This window comes from Oryctolagus cuniculus, chromosome 1 (assembly GCF_964237555.1).
Source record: "Oryctolagus cuniculus chromosome 1, mOryCun1.1, whole genome shotgun sequence".
NCBI lineage: Eukaryota > Metazoa > Chordata > Mammalia > Lagomorpha > Leporidae > Oryctolagus > Oryctolagus cuniculus.
In genome coordinates this window covers 161,912,487-161,933,032 of record NC_091432.1, presented here as the reverse complement: position 1 = coordinate 161,933,032, position 20,546 = coordinate 161,912,487, and the positions used below count along the sequence as shown (strand labels likewise).

The window sequence follows — 20,546 nt, the reverse complement described above, 5'->3', positions numbered from 1 at the left end:
AAGAACTGGAGTGCTCAGGGTGCCCGTCTTCATGCTGGCATATCATTAGTGCACCTTCCAAGAAACGTTCCCAGGTGCAATTGTCAAGCCCCACAGTTTCAGATTATTGGGGGTTTGCTGTCTCTCTTTCATACCTCCTACTCCCTCTTATGTCCTAATATCCTTCCCAAAGGCTGCCCCTCTCTTAGAAGGCAATAGCCTCTAGAAGGTGGAGAATACCACAATGCTACCTTTAACTAGTTACATCAAGTGGGCTGTGGTGTGGTAGCTGGACAGAGAGCCTTTGAACTCTCTCCCAGGGAAGACATATTCCCAGTAGTCTATGAGCAGATCACTCAAAAACAAATTCCCAAATATATTCTTTCAGATAGCAAAAAAATTATCTCAGATGGATATTTGGAATAAAATGTAATGACGAGGGATAGACATGCGGTGCATTGGTCAGGACTCTGCTTGGGACACCTGCATCCCATATGGAGTGCCCGGTTCAAGTCCTGGCTGTGGTTGCAATCCACATTCCTGCCGATGTACACCTGGGAATGCAGCAGATGATGGCTTAGGTACTTGGGTCCCTGCCACCCATGTGGGAGACCAGGATGGAATTTCTGGCTTCTGGCTTTGGCCTAGCCCACCCCCGGCTGTTGCAGGCATTTGGAAAGTGAGCCAGTGATGGAGAATCTCTCTCTCTCTCTCTCTCTCCCTACCTCTCTCTCTCTCTCTCTTCCTCCTTCTCTCTCTCTCTCTCTCTCTCTGACTTTTAAATAAAATGAAAATAATAAATAAAAATGTAGCAAGGAATAAAAACAAATGTTACAAAGAAAGGTTGATTTAAATGAGCATTGGCTATATAAAACAATTATTTCTTGTGGTATGGAAAATATGCATGATATTAATATTATAGAAAACCAAAATATACAATCATAGTAATCGTATACACTGTGAGAGTAATCGTACTTAAGATCCTTATGCATCTTGGAGGAAAGTAAAGATATAGATAAATATGAGGTATTTATCTCATATGTCAAGGCTTCCTGTTATAATTTCTAGATAACCATAAGAAATAGGAGAAAATGATAACTTCCTAGGTAATGGAAGAAAACATAGAGTAACTTTAAAAATTTAAAAATAAATTCAGGAGAAGAAAGAAAAATAGGTAGATCACATAAAAAGCTTTTAAGGGATAGATTTAAACTCAGGTATATTGGTTGTTACTTTAAATGTTAATGAAGTAAATGCTTCAAGAGAAAGACAAAGTTTGGATTTTGTTAAATGGACAAATATAAGTTCGTTATAAAAGATATTCATAAAAATACGGAAAGTTTGGGGCCAGCACTGTGGTGCAGCAGGTTAACACCCTGGTCTGAAGCGCCAGCATCCCATATGGGCACAGGTTAGAGACCCGGCTGCCCCACATCCAATCCAGCTCTCTGCTATGGCCTGGGAAAGCAGCAGAGGATGGCCCAAGTCCTTGTGCTCCTGCACCCGTGTGGGAGACCTGGAGGAAGCTCCTGTCTCCTGGCTTTGGATTGGTGCAGCTCTGGCCGTTGTGGCCAATTGGGGAGTAAACCAGCGGATAGAAGACCTCTCTCTCTCTCTCTGCCTCTCCTCCTCTCTCTGTGTAACTCTGACTTTCAAATAAATAAATAAATCTTTAAAAAAATACAGAAAGTTTGAGAGTTAAAAATAATAGAAAAATATATATGAAGTAGAATATATATAATAAAAAATAGTTCTGTGAGTCTCACATAAAGTAAATCAGTGGCATTGCTAAAGATAAAGAGGAACTCTTCCAAAAGATAAGAAGTTTAATTCCTTCAGGAAGACATAACTATTTTAAATTTATAATATAAAAAATGAGAAAAATAGAAGAAAACAGAAATCTACAATTATCTTGGAATAATTTTAACACCGTCCAGCTAATTATTAGAACAAGTAAGTAATAACAATGGGCAGGCATATAGACTAAACAATCTGGTTCATGTATTCAACTTAATGGAAATATATAGACATTACACTAAAAAAAAAAAAAACACATAAATTCCTTTCTTGCCACAGGGAACATGAACAAAAATCAACTGTGTACTGGAAATTAAATACTAAAGTGTATTATCGTAAGGGCAATTAAGTCAGAGAGGAAAGACAAAATGGATACAACAAAGCATTTGTCAAATGGCACAGCACATTGTTCATTATAGCCCCTCATTAGATGGGAATCAGAGGGAAGTCCTTGCATCCCATAGAGAATATTGTTGAAGACAAATCCTAGATATAAGCTATGAGGGTGTGTACTGATTCATATTTCTTGCTAATAAGAGTTACATTCATTTAGAACTAAAGTAAGCTGTGTCTTCAAAAGTACAATCATCAGATTTACATATAATTCAAATATGTTATATTTTATTTGAAAGGCAGAGAGACCGAGACAGAGAAAGCTTTCCCATTTGTCCACAAATGCCCACAACTTCCGGGGCTGGGCCAGGCCAAAGCTGGGAGCTAAGAGTCCATTCAGGGTCTTATGTGTGGGTGGCCAGAACCAACTTACTTGAGCCATCACCTGCTGTGACTTTGGGTGCACATTAGCAGGAAAACAGAGTGGCAAGCAGACTGAGACTTGAACCCAGGCACGGCAGTAGGAGGTGTAGGCATCCAAAGTAGTGCTTAATCACTGCATCAAACAAACATCTGCCCAAAATCTGTTAAAATTTAAAGACAGACCATTTTTTAAAGATTTATTTATTTATTTGAAAGGCAGAGTCACAGAGAGGCAGAGGCAGAGGTAGAGAGGTCTTCTATCTGCTGGTCCACTCCCCAAATGGCTGCAACAGCCAGAGTTGAGTCAATCTGAAGCCAGGAGCTTCTTCTGAATCTCCCACATGGGTTTAGGGGCCCAAGGACTTGGGCCATCTTCTACTGCTTTCCCAAGCCATAGCAGAGAGCTGGATCAGAAGTGGAACAGCCGAGACTCAAACCAGTGTCCACAGATGCTGGCACTGTAGGCAGTAGATTTACACACTACACCACACTGTTGGCCTTTTAAAGACATTTTTTTGAAGGTTTTTATTTAATGAATACAAATTTTCATATGTACAGCTTTTAGGGATATAGTATTTCTTCCCCCCCATTCCCGCCCTCCCACCTGCACTCCCATCCCATTCCATTTTCCATTAAGATTCATTTTTAATTGACTTTATATACAGAAGACCAACTCTTTGCTAAGGAGAAATTTCAACTATTTGTACCCACACAGACACACAAAATATAAAGTACAGTTTGAAGACAAGTTTTACCATTAATTCTCATAGTACAACTCATTAAGGACAGAGATCCTGCATGGGGAGTAAGTGCACAGTGACTCCTGTTGTTGATTTAACAACTGACACTTTTATTTATGACGTCAGTGATCACCCAAGGCTCTTGTAACGAGCTACCAAGGCTATGGAAGCCTTTTTTTTTTTTTTTTTTTTTTTTTTTTTTTTTTTTTTGGACAGGCAGAGTTAGACAGTGAGAGAGAGAGAGAGAGACAGAGAGAAAGGTCTTCGTTTACCTTTGGTTCACCCTCCAATGGCCGCTGTGGCCGGTGCACCACAATGATCCGAAGCCAGGAGCCAGGTGCTTCTCCTGGTCTCCCATGGGGTGCAGGGCCCAAGCACTTGGGTCATCCTCCACTGTACTCCCTGGCCACAGCAGAGAGCTGGACTGGAAGAGGGGCAACCGGGACAGAATCCGGCGCCCCGACCGGGACTAGAACCCGGTGTGCCGGCACCGCAAGGCGGAGGATTAGCCTAGTGAGACACGGCGCCAGCCTGGAAGTCTTTTGATTTCACAGACTCTGTTGGTTTTTAGACAGGGCCATATGCAAAGTGAAAATTCTCTCCTCCCTTCAGAGAAAAGTACATCCTTCTTAAAGACATTTTTTAAAAGTTTGTTTTCTTTTAGTTGATATATAATAATGGTATATATTTATAGAGGACTATCTGATATTTCTGCATACTGTGTAATGATCAAAACATGATAATTCACATCTCTGTCACCTCAAACATTTAGTATTTCTTTGTGATGAGAGTATTCAGAATTCTCTCTTAGCTATTTAGAAATGCATGGCTACTTCAAAAAGTTTGTAGGAAACAAAATTAAAAACTAAATTTGTTTTGATGCCAAACACTTTCAAAATCCATTCATAGTTTTTTGCTTTTAAGATTTATTTATTTATTTGAAAGGCAGAGTTAGAGAAAAATAAAGCGAGATATTCTGTCTGCTGGTTCACTCCCCAATGGCTGCAACAGCCAGAGCTGGGCCGATTCAGAGCCAGGAGCTTTTTCCAGGTCTGCCATGTTGGTGCAGGGGCCCAGGTACTTGGGCCACCTTCTGCTGCTTTCCAGGTGCATTAGCAGGGAGCTGGATCCAAAAAGGAGCAGCTGGGAGTTGAACTGGTGCTGTGCCACAGTGCCAGCCCCAGTAGTTATTCATAACACATTTTCCACAAACTCTTTGAAGTACTCTTGTACACACTTAATTATTGGTTACTACAGCCAGTCTGCTGTGCAGCGGAATGCCAGAACTTGTTCCTCCTGTCTGTAGCATTGAACCCCTTCACCAGCCTCTCCCCATCTTCTCTCCCCACCACCCCTGTTATATTTCATACACTTGTCTGTAATTATTGTTGTTCATAATCCTTGAAAAGGCAGTTTTCCAAGAGTGTACCTGGAACAGACACCCTTTAAAGCAAAGGCAGTAGGGAAATATGTTTTTAATGTTTGGAAAATGAAGCTTTTGCCCTCATTATAGTACAGTCTGGGGTAATGATAGACACAGCTCTGCGGCTGGAATCACAGTACTGAGTGGGCTCGGGGCCCAGCAGTGCCACCCACTGGCCGTGAGACTTGGAGCAAGTTATGCACCCCATCTGAGCCTCAGGTTCATGTGCAAGATGAGGATGATACCACCTACCTCATAGACTGCTACCACAGGTAACTTAGGCCACGAATTTGCTCAGCACATAGTGACTACTCAGTCGCAGCTGTGAAAAATTGCTAGACTGGAACCTCAGGCACAAACCAGAGGTGAGAGCAAGAGAAGCTACTGACTCTTCCAAAGACTTTTGCACGCCCGTAAATCAGTGATTTATCTTGCTGTGGAGCACTGGGTTGTCTGTGACTCAGACCTAGCCAGGAAACAACAGTTTTGGGCTTTTATATTTGCTTAGGCAGGCGAGGGAACTGTATTTGGTGTTCATGTATACATGTTGCCCAATTACCAGGCTGAGGCCTCCTGGAAGCCTTCAGTGACAGCCAGAGTGCAGGGCTGGCCTGATAACATGGTGTGAGCCTGGATGCTGTTGTCAGCTGTGGAATGCCTCCAGGAAGACAACCCCCTGCCCTGTGACGTGATGAGTGAAAGATCCCTCCTTTGCTCATTCGCACTCATTTGCAAGAACAGCCTTGAATGTGGCCTGGTGGCATTTAAGAGCAGACGGGTCGTGGTGTTCATGCATGGGTTCTAATTGCTGGTCCAGTGGGACATGAGCCAGCCACACAGATTCTGAGAGTTGCTTTGACACCTACACAACAGTCAGGCAATGAAAACATTATGGCTGAAACGGACTTGGAGCATTTGATAATAACACTGTCAATATCTGTCATTGATGGAGTGTTTACAACATGACAGCACTTTGCAATTTGCTTTATATTTATTATTTCATGTTTACAACAACCCTTGAGGTAGCTTCTATGATTAGCACCCCATTTCAAAATGAGGCATATTGAGATTAAGAACTTAGTCTAGTTAGTGCTAAAGATGGGCACAGAACTCAGGCCCCACTGATTGATGCTTTTACCCAACATCTTTTATGGTCTCCCAAGTCAGTTAGCCCTAAACTTCTTCCCCCAGCTAGTGCACAGTCAAGCAGCAAATGGGTAAGAGCACTATTGAGACTGCCTCTGCTCTTGACAGACATTTTGAGATGGATTATTGTTTACACTCCTTGTCTATACTCTTGAGGAACAGTGGGTTTTCTTACTACCTGTTGAATTCTTTACTTAGTAGAGGATTAAGCTTGTGATTATAAAGTAAATTGAAAGTATGTTTTTATAAAAATTAAAAATAAGAAAAGGGAGGGTAGGAGTGAGGGAGAAGGGAAGGTAGGAAGTATCATTATGCTCTTAAAATTGTATTACATGAAATATATTAAATTTGTTCCTGTTATATAATTCTTTTAAAAAGTTTTTTTTTAAATCTTGGGGGAAAAAAACTGCCTGAAAACTTAGAGGCAGCGCACAGCAGTGACGTCAGTGTGTTCGGGGGGTCCTGTGGTCCAGGAATTTGGATACTCACCTCCACCCTTGCTGCTCCTCCGCACGCGGAGGAGCCGCACCGGACCGGACGCTTGTTGTTCCCCTTTTTTACAAATCTTTTCTATAGTAAAGTAAGAATAAGCAAACAGCGAACTCCCAAAGCAAGAATGAGTAGAGAGAAATGAGAAAGAACGAAGCAACGAACTTCCCCCGCGAACTCTCCAACGCACTCTCCAACCAACCCACACCACCATGCCGTCTCTCTTCTCCTATATAGTCCTCTCCACCAATCTGTGCTCTGCTACCCACACGCTGAGCACGCTGCTCTCCTCCAATCAGGAGCAGGATCAGCTCCCGCAGTTTGTCAAGTTGGTGAGAGGCAGCTGCGTAGAAGTTTACTCCTCCCCAGCGCTATATCGTGGGAGAGCAGATGCATAGAATAGATCTTTTTTTTTTTTTTTTTTTTTTTAGGAATTTTTTTTTTTTTTTTTTTTGACAGGCAGAGTGGACAGTGAGAGAGAGAGACAGAGAGAAAGGTCTTCCTTTTGCCGGTGGTTCACCCTCCAATGGCCGCCACGGCTGGCGCACTGCGGCCGGCGCACCGCGCTGATCCGATGGCAGGAGCCAGGTACTTATCCTGGTCTCCCATGGGGTGCAGGGCCCAAGCACTTGGGCCATCCTCCACTGCACTCCCTGGCCACAGCAGAGAGCTGGCCTGGAAGAGGGGCAACCAGGACAGAATCCGGGGCCCCGACCGGGACTAGAACCCGGTGTGCTGGCGCCGCAAGGCAGAGGATTAGCCTAGTGAGCTGCGGCGCCGGCCATAGAATAGATCTTAATTCCAGTAACTTAGCCTAGTCTCAGTTGTTCCCCACACACCCTGCTCCAGGATGCCGGAGTCTCAGACTGGGAGTGGCTCAACTGGCTGGATCTGGAATCCTCTGGAGGCCTCTTCATATTCACACTGGTGCTTTCTGGCATAAGGGTCATCAAACTTCTTAATAGGGCTTCTTGGGCTCTTCGGGGAAGTTGCGGGGTACTCTGTGATCGAGTGTCAGGAATCACACAATTTCCCTTCTGCTGACCTCCACTGGTTGGTATTCACAAGCCTACAAGTTTCAAAGATGGAATAGACCCCAACTCCTTTTTTTGAAAGGCATAATGACAGGAAGACACAGAGAGAGAGAAATATCCCATCCGCTGGTGTACACCCAAAATGCCTACAACAGTCAGGCCTTGCCCAGGCTGAAGCCAGGAACTAGGAACATCACTTGGGTCTTCCATGTGGGCGGTGGGGACTCAAGTACTTGAGCCATCACCTGCTGCTTCCCAGGCATATTAGCATAGAAACAGAGCAGCCAGGACTTCAGCTGTCATTCTAAAGGGGATGAGGCAGTTTAACCTGCTGTGTGCCACAACACCTGCCCCTCCACCCTCACCTCTTATGGAGGGAATCCCAAAGAATTTACAGCTGTTTTAAAAGCTGTTACACCATTCTTACACTTTTCATTGACTTCAAAATATTTGATATAATAGAGATGACTCCATGTCTTAAAATGGAGTCTCCGGAATTTGTTCTCTTTCCTCACATCTCCTGACTTGGAAATTGTTTGTGAAATGGCATTGCCCACTTCATATTGCTGAAGCGTGTGTTCATCACCCAGGGTGAGCTGGATAATACCACAGTAACCAGTGACTCCAAATCTCAATGGCCTAGATCCACTGACGAGACAGTCTCTTTCTTGCTAATGTTACATGCTCATGTTGCAGGCTGGTGCTGGCCTTCATGAAGGCTAAAAATGACCATATCTCCTCCACTCTCCACCACGGCCCCTGACCGTGAGAGGATCTCAAAGCTCTGCCTCCCCGTGTCAGGAACAGTAAGTTTTGATGTGTGGCACTTGTGATACCACAGAAATCAAATGGTGCTGTAGAAAAAAGGGAGCTAAGGGTTCTTATTCTGAATAGTCTTTCTAGCCTAGACCTGCAGGGGCTTCGGAACCCAGTATTTGCTACTCATTTTTTCTAACAATATAAAGGTAAGTAAGTTAGTTTAGATGAATATGAAGTACTGCATGCATGTGATCAGATTCTTTCACAGAAATCAAATTCACAAATCCATTTGAGGAAGTATAAGGAAGCTGGCTAAAGTTATAAGTCTGACTCTGTGCCTCTGAAGTATTCCATGAGGAAAACCCCTTGGCATCTATGTCTGACGGTCAGTGGTCCAGGGTGGCATTTAACCTAGGGATTAAGACTCCAATTTTAGAGGGCTGGCATCATGGCTTAGTAGACTGAGCCCCTGCCTGTGGCACCGGCATCCCATATGGGTGTCAGTTCGTGTCCCGATGCTCCTCTTCCGATCCAGGTCTCAGCTTATGGCCTGGGAAAGCAGTGGAAGGTGGTCCAAGTGCTTGGGCCCCTTGCACCCCCGTGGGAGACTGGGGAAGAAGCTCCTGGCTCCTGGCTTTGACCTGGCCCAACCTTGGCCATTGCAGCTATTTGGGGAGTGAACCAGCAGATGGAAGACCTTTCTCTCTGTCTTTACCCCTCTATCTCCATAACTATCTCTCAACTAAATAAAATATTTTAAAAAACAAACAAACAAAAAAAGACACCAGCTATGATGCCCACATTCTCATAGATGAATTCTCGGGTTTTATACCTGGCTCTGGATCCTAACTCCACTTTCCTGCTAATGCAGAGCCTAGAAGGCAGCAGTAATAACTCAAGTAATTGGATTCCTGCCACCCTCATGGGAGACTTGGACTGATTTTTCAGCTTTAGCCCAGCCCAATACGAGCTGTTGCAGATATATGGGAAGTAAACCAGCAGAGGGACATCTGTCTTTCCCTCTTTGTCTCTCCCTTCCTCCCTCCCTGCCTCTCAAATGATTACATAAAAATGTTAAAAATAAAAATAATCACTGGTTAGGGCCAGCATTGTGGCACAACAGGTTAAGGCACCCCCTGTGACACCAGCATCCCATATAGGCACTGGTTTGTGTCCCAGCTGTTCCACATCTGATCCAGCTCCCTGCTAGTGCACCTGAGAAAGCAGCAGAAGATAGCTGAAGTGCTTGGGCCCCTGCACCGACATGGGAGACCCAGTTGGAATTTCTCGCTCCTGGCTCTGACGTGGCTCAGCTCTGATTGTTGCGGCCATTTGGGGAGTGAACCAATGGATGGAAGATCAGTCCCCCCCCCCAACTCCCCCATTTCTGTCTCTGTCTCTCCCTCTGTAAGTCTACTTTTTGAATAAATGAAATCTTTTGTTAAACAAAAAGATCACTGGTCTATGGATACCCTTTAGTCTTTGTGTAAATTCCATATTGAGCCCCAGACTACATTCATCAGTTTTTTGGTAACTGTAGTGAGATATTTGAGGCAGGCTAATTCTGAATGAAGGAGAATTGTTTGGTTCAGAGTTTGGAAGTCTGCAAGTCCATTATCAGGTGATTTCACTGATTCGGCTTCTGGGGAGGGCCCAAGGGCAGATGCATCATGGTTGGAGCATGTGTGTAAGAAAGGATCACATTGCCAGACAGGAAGCCAAAGAGACTGAGCTCTTATACTCCTTCCCAGTGCCACAGCTCCTGGTTACCTAAGGCAGTATCTTAAAGGTCCACCACCTTGGAGGCTGTACTGCCAACATGGGAACCCATGATGGACAAATTCACACCATATCCAAGCAGTAACCTGGGCTGCTGCTCATACAACCAGACGCTCTTCTAGATGTGGAGGGTGTACTGTCTGGCTAAAGCACAGCTAGAAGCTTGGCCAGGAGCCTTCTGGGACACATGCCCCTGTGAAGTCACTCAGGAGCACCCCTTGCATCACTACAGGAGCCAGCTTCCTGTGAAAAGGCTCGAGTGACTGCAGGTTTTGTAACTCCATAGCAAACCCTGGGTGTTCATAAATCCCAACGATAGACTAGTGACTCATTGAAATGAGTAGGACAGCAGGGTGTTTGAAATAGAAGGTTGATGGCATAGGGGCAAGTGTTTGGCATAGTAGTTATGATATTGGTTAAGGTGCCTGTAGCCCACATTGAAGGGCCTGGGTTTGATTCCCAGCTCTACCTCCCAGTTCCACCTTCCTGCTAATCTGGACCCTTGGAGGCAGTGACAATGACTTAAGTGATTGGGTGCCTGCCATTCATCTAGAAGGCCTCAGTTGCGTTCCCAGCCCCTAGATTCAGCCTGGCCCTGGCCTGGCACAACCAGCTCTTGAGGGCATTTGGGGAATGAACCAGTGAGTGAGAATGCACTCTCACTCTTTCTCCCTTTCCCTCTCTCTCTGTCTTAATTTTTAAAAAATTGATATTAATTGGAGTGCTTTCTAAAGACATTCATTGTGTCTCAATATATATTTATATAAATAAGCACATAATTAAACCTATATAATACATAAATGTAAGTCACATATATATATATATATATAGAGAGAGAGAGAGAGAGAGAGAGAGAGAGAGACTGAATGATTGATTGATTTGGGGAATGCAGTGGCCTACCTAGCAGAAACCAGATGGGCCTCCTCCTCTACTACTTTTGTAATTGGCTTGAGGGTACAAGGAGGTTAAGAATGACATTGAGGTTGCAAATCCAGAATTTTGTACCAGCTAAAGTGAAAGATCATAGGATGGACCAAGTGGCCATTGGATCATATCTTCATGCTCTGAGCCAGCTAGTATTGAGTATTTCATTAAAATGTTCAGTTTGGGGGCCAGCACAGTGGCGTAGCAAGTAAAGCCGCCACCTGCAGTGCTGGCATCCCATATGGGCGCTGGTTCAAGTTCCGGCTGCTCACTTCTGATCCAACTCTCTGCTCTGGCTTGGGAAAACAGATGGCCCAAGTCCTCGGGCCCCTGCACCCACATGGGAGACCTGGAAGAAGCCCCTGGCTCCTGGCTTCAATTGGCACAGCTCCGGCTGTTGCAGCCATTTAGGGAGTGAACAAGTGGATGGAAGACTTTCTCTCTCTCTCTCTGGCTCTGCCTTTCAAATAAATAAATAAATAATTTTTTTTTTAATGTCAGATCTACCATTGGTTTGTATGATAATAGCAAATGGCTCTGCATCCACCCTGAGTGCTGGGCACTGTTCTGAGTGTTTTCTAGCATTAGTTTATTAGTTCTCAGAACTTATCCTGTCTCATTTAAGGAATATTAATGCTTATAGAGGTTAGATAGCTTACCCAGAATCACAGTCCATAAGCAGTAGCCCAGGCTCTGATCCCAGGCAGTTTAACTTCAGAGTCTATGCATCTAACCAAGATCTTACACTGCCTGCTCCAGGGTAGAGAGCACATGTCAGAACTAAGTGTTCCCTGCTGGCTCCATGAGTACAATTAACTTTTCATCTTTATGGCTGGATCCCACAACCAGTATCCCATGTGAGTCTCACCCGGGCCTCAGGTGGCAGTCTGCTGAGAGATTTCTCCCGGAGATTTTAATTCATCTCTAAGGGGCAAGGCTTCTCAGGATCCGTAAGCAAAGAGCCAAGCTGAATCACATCATTGTTCCAACCATGGGGACTCAGTTTCTCAAAAACAACAATGAGGACTGATAACCTAGATCTTGGCTTCTAAAGTTTTTCAGAACAAAAGGAGAAAGAGGCAGCAAAGAGACATTTGAGTAATGTCACCAGGAGAGACAATGGCCTTCTTGCTTTTTAACCTCTGGATCTGATCTTACAGTTATAGTGCTGCTAACAGTTTTATAAGGGGGAGCATAGTTTCATTTTAAACTGGCAAGTATATGCCACACAAAGAGAGACTTTAAAGTATACTAAGACTATACCCAATGAAGAGAAATGTGAAGATGTGACAGGTACATTTGGCTGGATGGTTCTGTGAACCAATTAGTCATTAATTCCTTATCCTTTTGCAATGTTTTCAGTGGCAGAATGTATGTATGCAGGGAGAAGGGGCACAGAAAGAAGAGAGGAAAGAGGTACTGGCAGGGAAGCGAGCTGTGGAATTTAAAGGGTAAATCGTGCATGTTTTTCTTAGTTCATGCAGCAGGACACTGGAAGGGCACAGAGCTTCCTACCTGATGCCTTCCAGCTGCACCCTCAGAGGATGGCGAGTGTGTTTGCCCTCGTTCCCCTGACGTCCCCACATGTGGAGCCAAATGGAGCTCACATGTGAATAAATAGGAAAGTCGGCTTTGCGACCCCTCTGTTTTGGTTTGGATTTGCAGTCTCGCTGCTGTCCTTCACCTCCTTATGCCCTCAAGTCAGCTGCAAAAGTGGGGAGGGTGGCAGAGAAAGAGGCCATCTGGTTTCTGTTAGATGGGTCACTGCATTCCCCACACGCTGGTGTTGATGACCCTCCTTGGGAATATTTCATCTACTTCCTGGAATGGCTTTTTTTTCCCAGCAGAGTTTTTTGTGGAGACGTATTTTCTGACAGTGATAAAATACATGAATTCTCTTACTGTTGAGCTCTGAATTCACATTTATCTATAGTTATCTTTCATATGTCTATTTTGGTTAATTTTAGGCCTACTTTGGATCAAGATAGATCAGTAAATTTATGACAGGCAAAGGGGATGAAAGGACCACAATTGTGTGTGTTGTATTAAAGACCAATGTGTCTGCAGTATGTAACACTTCCATTAGCGAAAATGCATTTGATATTGTTTTTTAGTGATAGTTTCTCCTTTCTGTGCTTCTCAAATGAATTTAAAATAGTTCTTCATCTCATCTTTACCTCCTAGAATCTGGGCTACAGCAGGCAGACTCTAGTCTAGAGGGCACTTTTGTGCAAATCAGGAAAAGGTGCCCTGGGCAGGGCTGCGTAGTGCTAAGAGGCTGGGGGTCAGCATCTTTGTGAGAAGACAAAAGCAGCCCTCATCTGGGAAGAGGGAGCCCCTCACTAGGACTCCAGCCAGCGAAAAGAGCTTTGGATAGAGTCATATCCTCACCGAGACTCTTGGGCAGGGACCCCTATAAAACAGCTGTGTAGATTGCAGACCTTGGTCCTGGGCTCTCTCTGTAACCTTGTGTGAGTGCTCAGGATTTGAAGAGCAGTATATTCAGAAACTGGCTCCAGAACTGAGGTGTACTGGAAATGAACCCAGAGGATGATCCAAGTTTATAACGATGACAGGTATGAATTGCTCCATGACCCTTGGGATGTGCGAAATGTCACATTTTCATTGCATAAAGCAAGCAATCTCTAGCCCAGCCGCCCCACGTCTGAGTTGTCAGGAAGTTCAGTATTGGTTGACTGGGGCTGCCTTCCCTCTTCCAGATCATCTGGGACAGTCAAGAGGGGTAGGAGGCAGGGGAGGACTCATGTCCCTGGCAAGAATGTAGGTCCTTGTGCTTATGGTGGTAACCCATGCTGCTCGGTGGGTGATGCTGCACTAAGTGTTGACCCCCACCACCAGTGTGCTACACTGCCCTGGGCTTGTGTCCAGCATCCTTTCCAAGGTGGTCTGGGTCACTATGCATGGGCCACCATCTTCCAGAGCCTCCCTCCGTCCTCAGCAGTGCTGCATCCGCAGGTGCCCAGGTTCTCACCGGTTCCAGAACTCAACAATCTTTCTCTCTTTTCTGCATTCATGGATTCATGGATCTGTCAGCTTTCCTTTTCTTGCAGCTCTGGAATGATGAAGCCATGGATCCAGCCCTTTCTCCACATTAGCACTCAGTGAGTGGCTTAACCAGAACCACCCAGGCACCTGCTGAGCCTTCCTGGGCCCAGACCCTGACTTAGACTGAGGGGAAGCAGAAAGGTAATGGATGGATAGCATCGTCTCTTCCTAGTGGTTCTGGACGACGTTCCCTGATGTGAGGAATGCAGAGTGCCAGGTGGTTTCTCAGTGTGCCAGTCCACTGCACTAATCACTCTGTAATTCCTCCTGTGGCATCCCAAACCCACCCGTTCTTATTTTGAGCATTTCCTATGGGCAAGACACATCTTGTAAAGGAAATAAAGACTTTGAAGAAAAATTCTACCTCCTAGTAGCTTAGAGTTCAGCTGAAACGTGCTAGGGGACGAGAAACCCTCCCCCACAAATTACTGACACCAAAAAGAAAGAATAACCAGAGAAGCCAATGAAGGGGCCCGGGATGAATGCACCCTTCTTAGAGGGGGTGGGGAGATCCAACAAGCTTCACGAAGGAGGCTGTGAAGAAGGATGAAACTTTAAAATTGTCCCAAACTGAAAGGCCGATGTGTTGAAAAGAGCAGTGGAGAGTTAGGCTGCCTCAGGCTGGGAGGGCACCACTTGAGGGGCAGGGGGTAGAGGAGGAACAGGCCTGGGACTGGGGAGGAAGAGTAGAAAGAGCGGTGATTTGTGTCATGCAGTCTGCACGCTAACAGACCCTCCAGGCGACTCGCTGCGTACTCAAGGTTGAGAACTACCGCCTCAGCCCCGCAGATGGCACACTGACTGCATATGAATGTTTGAATGAAGTCATGGGGAGAAGTCTGGCATTGTAGGTTTAGTAGGTTTTAATTAAAATGGGATTGTTGACGTGAGTTAATACCTGGGGTGAGGAGAAAGTGACATTTGTTATAAGTCATTGTTTTATGGAAGCTAGAATGGCAGTGTTTTCTGTTGTTGGGTGGTCTGACTTCTCTGTAGTAGGTGCTGTGATTCTTAACCCCCGCCCCAGGGTTCCATGCCTCCCCCACCCCCAACTTCCCTGACTCTAGAACATCCTTTCCTGTGGAGACCAAGGGAGAGCTGGGTCCCCACCACACATCTGACGTGTCTGGCCGAGTGAGGGGTTATGTTTCTGGTTAGGGTTTGTTTCCTCCCAATACCGGTGAGCTGAGTCTTGTGACATGAGATCATTCACATTTCTCCTGTCTGTTGCCATCAGGGTGGGAAATGTTTGTTAGGTCTTTTGTGTGTGACTCTAATTTATACGAACGTGGATTAAACCAACAGCATAAGTCCAGAGAGAAGATAGGAAACAAAGTAAAAGGAGAAATGCTCTCTGTCTTTCCAAGGAGTTAAGAATAAATTAAAAGATTAATATAGAGGGGCCAGTGCTGCAGCGTAGTGGATAAAGCCTCCGCCCCCAGTGCCAGTATCCCATGTGGGCACCAGTTCAAGTCCTGGCTGCTCCGCTTCCTATCCAGCTCTCTGCTTTGGCCTGGGAAAGCCCTAGAAGATGGCCCAAGTCCTTGGGCCCCTGCACCCACGTGGGAGACCCAGAAGAAGCTCCTGGCTCCTGGCTTTGGATCAGCCCAGTTCCAGCTATTACAGCCAACTGGGGAGTGAACATCAGGATTTCTGTTAAAGTTGAACAAGACAAACATCAAATTCATGGGGAGGCCTGGAAGAATGAAAGGGAAATCTTTACAGAAAGTTAATGGGGACAGTGCCCCGAAGAAGTCAGCAGCTTGCAAGTAGACACGTTGTTTTAAGTGGTGGTAAGAGGTACTGAAGATACAGCTTATAGCAGCTGTGCTCCATGTCAGTTTGTAAGGAAACTGTTGAAATTATTGAAGAGGACCCACAACTCACCACAGAAACAATAGCTGACGCCATAGACTTCTCAAATGCTTCAGCGTACGTAATTCTGACTGAAAAACGGAAGTGGAGCAAACTTTCTGCTCAGTCAGTGCTAAAACTGTCGTACCCAGACCAGCTGCAGACAAGAGCAGAGCTTTCGGCTGGCGCCGCGGCTCACTAGGCTAATCCTCCACCTTGCGGCGCCGGCACACCGGGTTCTAGTCCCGGTCGGGGCGTCGGATTCTGTCCCGGTTGCCCCTCTTCCAGGCCAGCTCTCTGCTGTGGCCCGGGAGTGCAGTGGAGGATGGCCCAAGTACTTGGGCCCTGCACCCCATGGGAGACCAGGAGAAGCACCTGGCTCCTGCCTTTGGATCAGCACGGTGCGCCGGCCGCAGCGTGCCGGCCGTGGTGGCCATTGGAGGGTGAACCAACGGCAAAGGAAGACCTTTCTCTCTGTCTCTCTCTCTCACTGTCCACTCTGCCTGTCAAAAAAAAAAAAAAAAAAAAAAAAGAGCAGAGCTTTCAATGGGAATTTTAAACTAGTGGGATCAGTATCCTGAGTCATTTCTTTGAAGAATTCTAATAAGAGATGAAGCATGGCTTTAGCATGTGTGATTCTTGAGGACAATGCACAGTCAGAGCCGTGGCCAGCAGTGGTGCAGTGGCCACCCATGGAAGTGGGGGAGTCGAAGCAGAAGTGGACCATTCAGGAGCAAAGGGGATGCTCCAGGCATTGTGCCTTGTGACTTTCTGGAAGACCAATAATGATTACACCGAGCCGTGGCCAGCAGTGGTGCAGTGGCCACCCATGGAAGTGGGGGAGTCGAAGCAGAAGTGGACCATTCAGGAGCAAAGGGGATGCTCCAGGCATTGTGCCTTGTGACTTTCTGGAAGACCAATAATGATTACACCTTGTTAGGGGAGTGTTTTGAGAAAGCCAAAGCTTTAGCAGAAAGAATGTCTGGGAAACCCTCCCCTGAAGAAGCCTTCTCCACCACGACAGTGCTCCTGCTCATTCCTCTTGTTAAACAAGGGCAGGTGGGCAATGCTGATGGGAAATCATTAGGTGTTCACTTTACAGTCCTGATTTGACTTGTTTATTTTTATTTTTATTTGTTTGGCAGGTAGAATTATAGACAGTGAGAGAGAGAGACAGAGAGAAAGGTCTTCCTTCCGTTGGTTCACCCCCCAAATGGCCTCTACTGCCTGTGCTGTGCCAATCCGAAGCCAGGAGTCAGGTGCTTCCTCCTGGTCTCCCATGCGTGTGCTGGGACCCAAGCACTCGGGCCACAGCAGAGAGCTGGACTGGAAGAGGAGCAACCGGGACTAGAACTGGTGTCCATATGGGATGCTGACGCCACAGGCGGAGGATTAACCAAGTGAGCCACAGCGCCGGCCCCTGACTTGTTATTTTTTTCAAATTCTATTTATTTAATTATTTGAAAGAAGGAGAAAAGAATGTGTTCCATCTGCTGATTCATTCTCCAAATGCCTACAACAGCCCAATGCCTGGACCAGGCTGAAGCCAGGAGCCGGGATCTCCATCTGGATCTCTCACGTGGGTAACAGGAACCCAAGTAAGTGGGCCATCGCCTGCTGCCTCCCAGGTGCATTAGCAGGAAGCTGGATCAGAAGCAGAGGCAGGGCTTGATATCCCATATTCTGGTGTGGAATGCAAGCATCAAGTGCCGCCTTCGCCTGCTGCGCCACAACCCCCAGCCCCGGTTTCTGACTTCTGTTTGTTTCCTAATCTGACAGACTCTTTAAAGAGCACTCACTTTTCTTCAGTTAGCAATGTTAAAAAAAAAAAAAAAAAAAAAAAAAACTGCGCTGACTTGGTTCATTTCCCAGGACCCTCAGGTTATTAGGGGTAGGATAAATGGCTGCTGTCAGCACTTCCCCATGATTGAAATGTGATAGTTTGAAGCCAATATAAATTATTATGTTGAGAAACAAAGCTTATATGTTTTATTTGCTTCCTTTCATTCCATTTTCCACAAACTTTTGAAGTCTCCTCATTTGTACACTCACGGAAGAAAAAGTACATTATTATCCTTAAAAATGGGGACTTTACATGGGTGAACCATTGAAGGTGGAAGTAGATGAGCCTATCAGGGAGTGTGCTTCTGGTCACGGCTGCCCCGCATGCCGTGGACGTGAGTCAGGAAGTTTCACAGATCATGGAAGGCGTGCATTAGCCTGCAGGGTTCAGTGGAGATCAGGAAAGAAAGCTTGCCCAGTATTGCAGTCAAAGGTTCCAAATGCCCCTATCTGGTCATCATGTGGAACGTGTCCTAGCACAGTGTGCCAGTATGAAGTTTTCCTGGCGCCAGTGGGGCTATTAAAAGAAAAACCCTTGTGTTTTTAATATTTCAAGTTTGTGGGTGTGGAGCCACAGGGCAGGGCCACTGACTTGTATGGCTGTGAAGTGCCTCCAGATTGTCATCTCCCTTCTAAGCTCTCAAGGCTGCACCGGAGCTACAGCAGCTGAAGGGCAAGAAATGCTTCCTTCTCCTCTTCACGCCTATCACCTCTCCGAGAATCTCTTCCCTTGGCCTCTGCGTCCTGCCTGGGAACACTGAGGTTCCTCATGAGCCCCCAAATTACATCACGGGGAGAAAGGTCCACTGTCTCTGCAGGTTAGCCAGCGCCTCCCTGTGTCTTCTCTGTAACACCAGGACTAGAGACTCTTCAGACCATGGTCCGGGCTGGAGAAGGGGAGGATAGGGTGGTGCAGAGGAAAATGGGGGTTTTCTGCTTTTCCCGAATTCTCAGTGCTCTGTGTGAAATGCTCTCCTGTAATAAACGTGCTCTGGAGCTCAGGAGACGTTGGAGATCACGTGCTGCCCCTGCTCCCCCGCCCAGCCCTCTGCAGTCTTCTGTGGTCGAGGGGCACACAGGTGCCGAGAGGGCAGGTGTGCCCTGCCACGGTGCACCCCCACCCCCGTGCGCAGCAAAGCAGTGTCAGTCCCGATGCTTGCGGTGGAGACCTTCCCAGGGCCCCGTCCCGGGATAGGCCAAGCTGTTCACAGGCTTTCTTCCTCCTTTTCCAGGCAGTGCTGAGTCCGCTCATAGCCATTGCGCTGAAAATATCCCAGATTCACGAGAGAACCGGCCGGAGGGGACCCACTGTCATCACCTGAAAGGGCAAGGACCACTCACCAGGGCCAAAGAGAGCGCTCGGCGGGAGCGGCGTCACCCATGCCTTCTTGCTACCTGTTTGTGCCTCTTATGACTTTGGAAAAAAACAAGAGATTTTGCTGTTGCGGGGGGGAGGGGGTGGGGTGGGGTGGGGGAAGGGTAAATCTCAGTTTGCTTTGGTTTTATCCAGTTCCTCCAAGTGTGACAGGGTCTTGTCTTCAGTTGTTTGTTAAAGCTGCGCTGTCCTTTGCTATCTGTGCTTTCTCACACCAAGAAACCTCCCTTTTGAGAAAGAGTAAGTGGCCTAGGGAACTGTTCACCACAGCCTCTGGGCACCTTTGGTGCCGCACGAGGATAAAGCTCTAGAACAGGAGAGAGCAGTGCTAGAATGCGGCTGATCCTGGGCGGCAGGTGTCCCTGGACCCTGGGCGGGCGGAGCGCACTGCCCCGCGTGGAGCAGGACGTAGCTTCTCCTCAGTCAGCCCTGCAAGCGGAGAGGTTTCCCAACTCCTCACAGTCAGCCCACCTCACTCCTGCCAGCCCACCCAGCCCATGCCACCTTCCTTCACGTCTTCCAGAGTTTTCTGCGAATCACGATGACACATTTCCAACAAAGCATATCAAAGGGGAATTTTTTCCTCTCCTGTTTTGTAAATGTTGTTTTAGCTCTTTTGATGGCTCCATTCCTTTAAATTTCAGCAGTTTGTTGCACAGGTGGGAAAGAGTTTCTTGATAAGACTCAACAAATAAATGCTTACAACTTGGAGGCCCTCCCAGGATTGCCTCCCATGGGCGGATAGACGGATCTATACAAATTTCTCCTGAGAAGACAGAAGTATACCCATGTGCACTCTCTGATTTTCCCAGGAGGGCCTGTTTTAGCCCACTTGTTTGAACACAAGTCTCATCTTACTTATAGCACCTGTGATTGCAGAATGAGGGGAAACAAGGTGGCTGCTGGGAGGAAACATTACTGGTGGTACAGTTGTGGTTCTGAAGAGATGGCGAGGAGGGAAGCCGAGGGCCACAGCCAGCTTCCCTGTGCCCAGGAAAAGGATAGCGCGGCACCAACAGCCTTGCCTCGCCTCAGGCAGAACAGCCCCAACCTGGACCCTGTTTGCGTGTGTTTTGCTTCCTTGGGAACGACACATTCAACTTATGTCATTGGCAGAGATGACCTGGTGCACTTGGACTGTTGAGCAATGCATTGTTGCTGTAGGCAAAGGTAGTACAAGCAAGGAAACATTCCCAGTAAGGCATTTGTTTCCATTTTCTATCTGTGCTTCTGTCAGAAACTTGCTAGGACATTTAGTAGTCAATAAAAACCGAATTCCTCATTTCAGCCTTACCTACGGATTGTGTGTGTGTGTTTATTCCTCTGATTTGCCATCTGAGAAACTCCAGTGGTGCTCACCTGTCGACTGATAAGTCTGCCTTTCAGAATACTTGCAAGAGCTCTTTTTCATTATTATGACCCAGGGGAGTTATTTCTAAAATATGAAACAGAAAAAGTGAATTGTGCAAAACTGCCTTTGGGACTCAGCAGAAACTACAACGGCATTTAGACTTTCATCGTCACTGCCTTCACTTCAAAATACAGTCATCCTGTAACATCATCCCTCGTATCCCTAGGACCTG

At 46.4% G+C, this 20,546-nt stretch overlaps 1 protein-coding gene across 1 annotated transcript in view; it reads left to right on the top strand.

The window, feature by feature from the left end:
* The window catches only part of PGM5 (phosphoglucomutase 5), a 224,886-nt gene extending 204,630 nt beyond the window's left edge, over window positions 1–20,256 (top strand). The window contains exon 11 of the mRNA XM_002708190.5: window positions 18,821–20,256. Within this exon, the coding sequence (XP_002708236.1) occupies window positions 18,821–18,910 (90 nt within the window). The 3' untranslated portion in view covers window positions 18,911–20,256. The remainder of the gene's footprint in view (window positions 1–18,820) is intronic.
* Window positions 20,257–20,546: the final 290 nt, after the last annotated feature.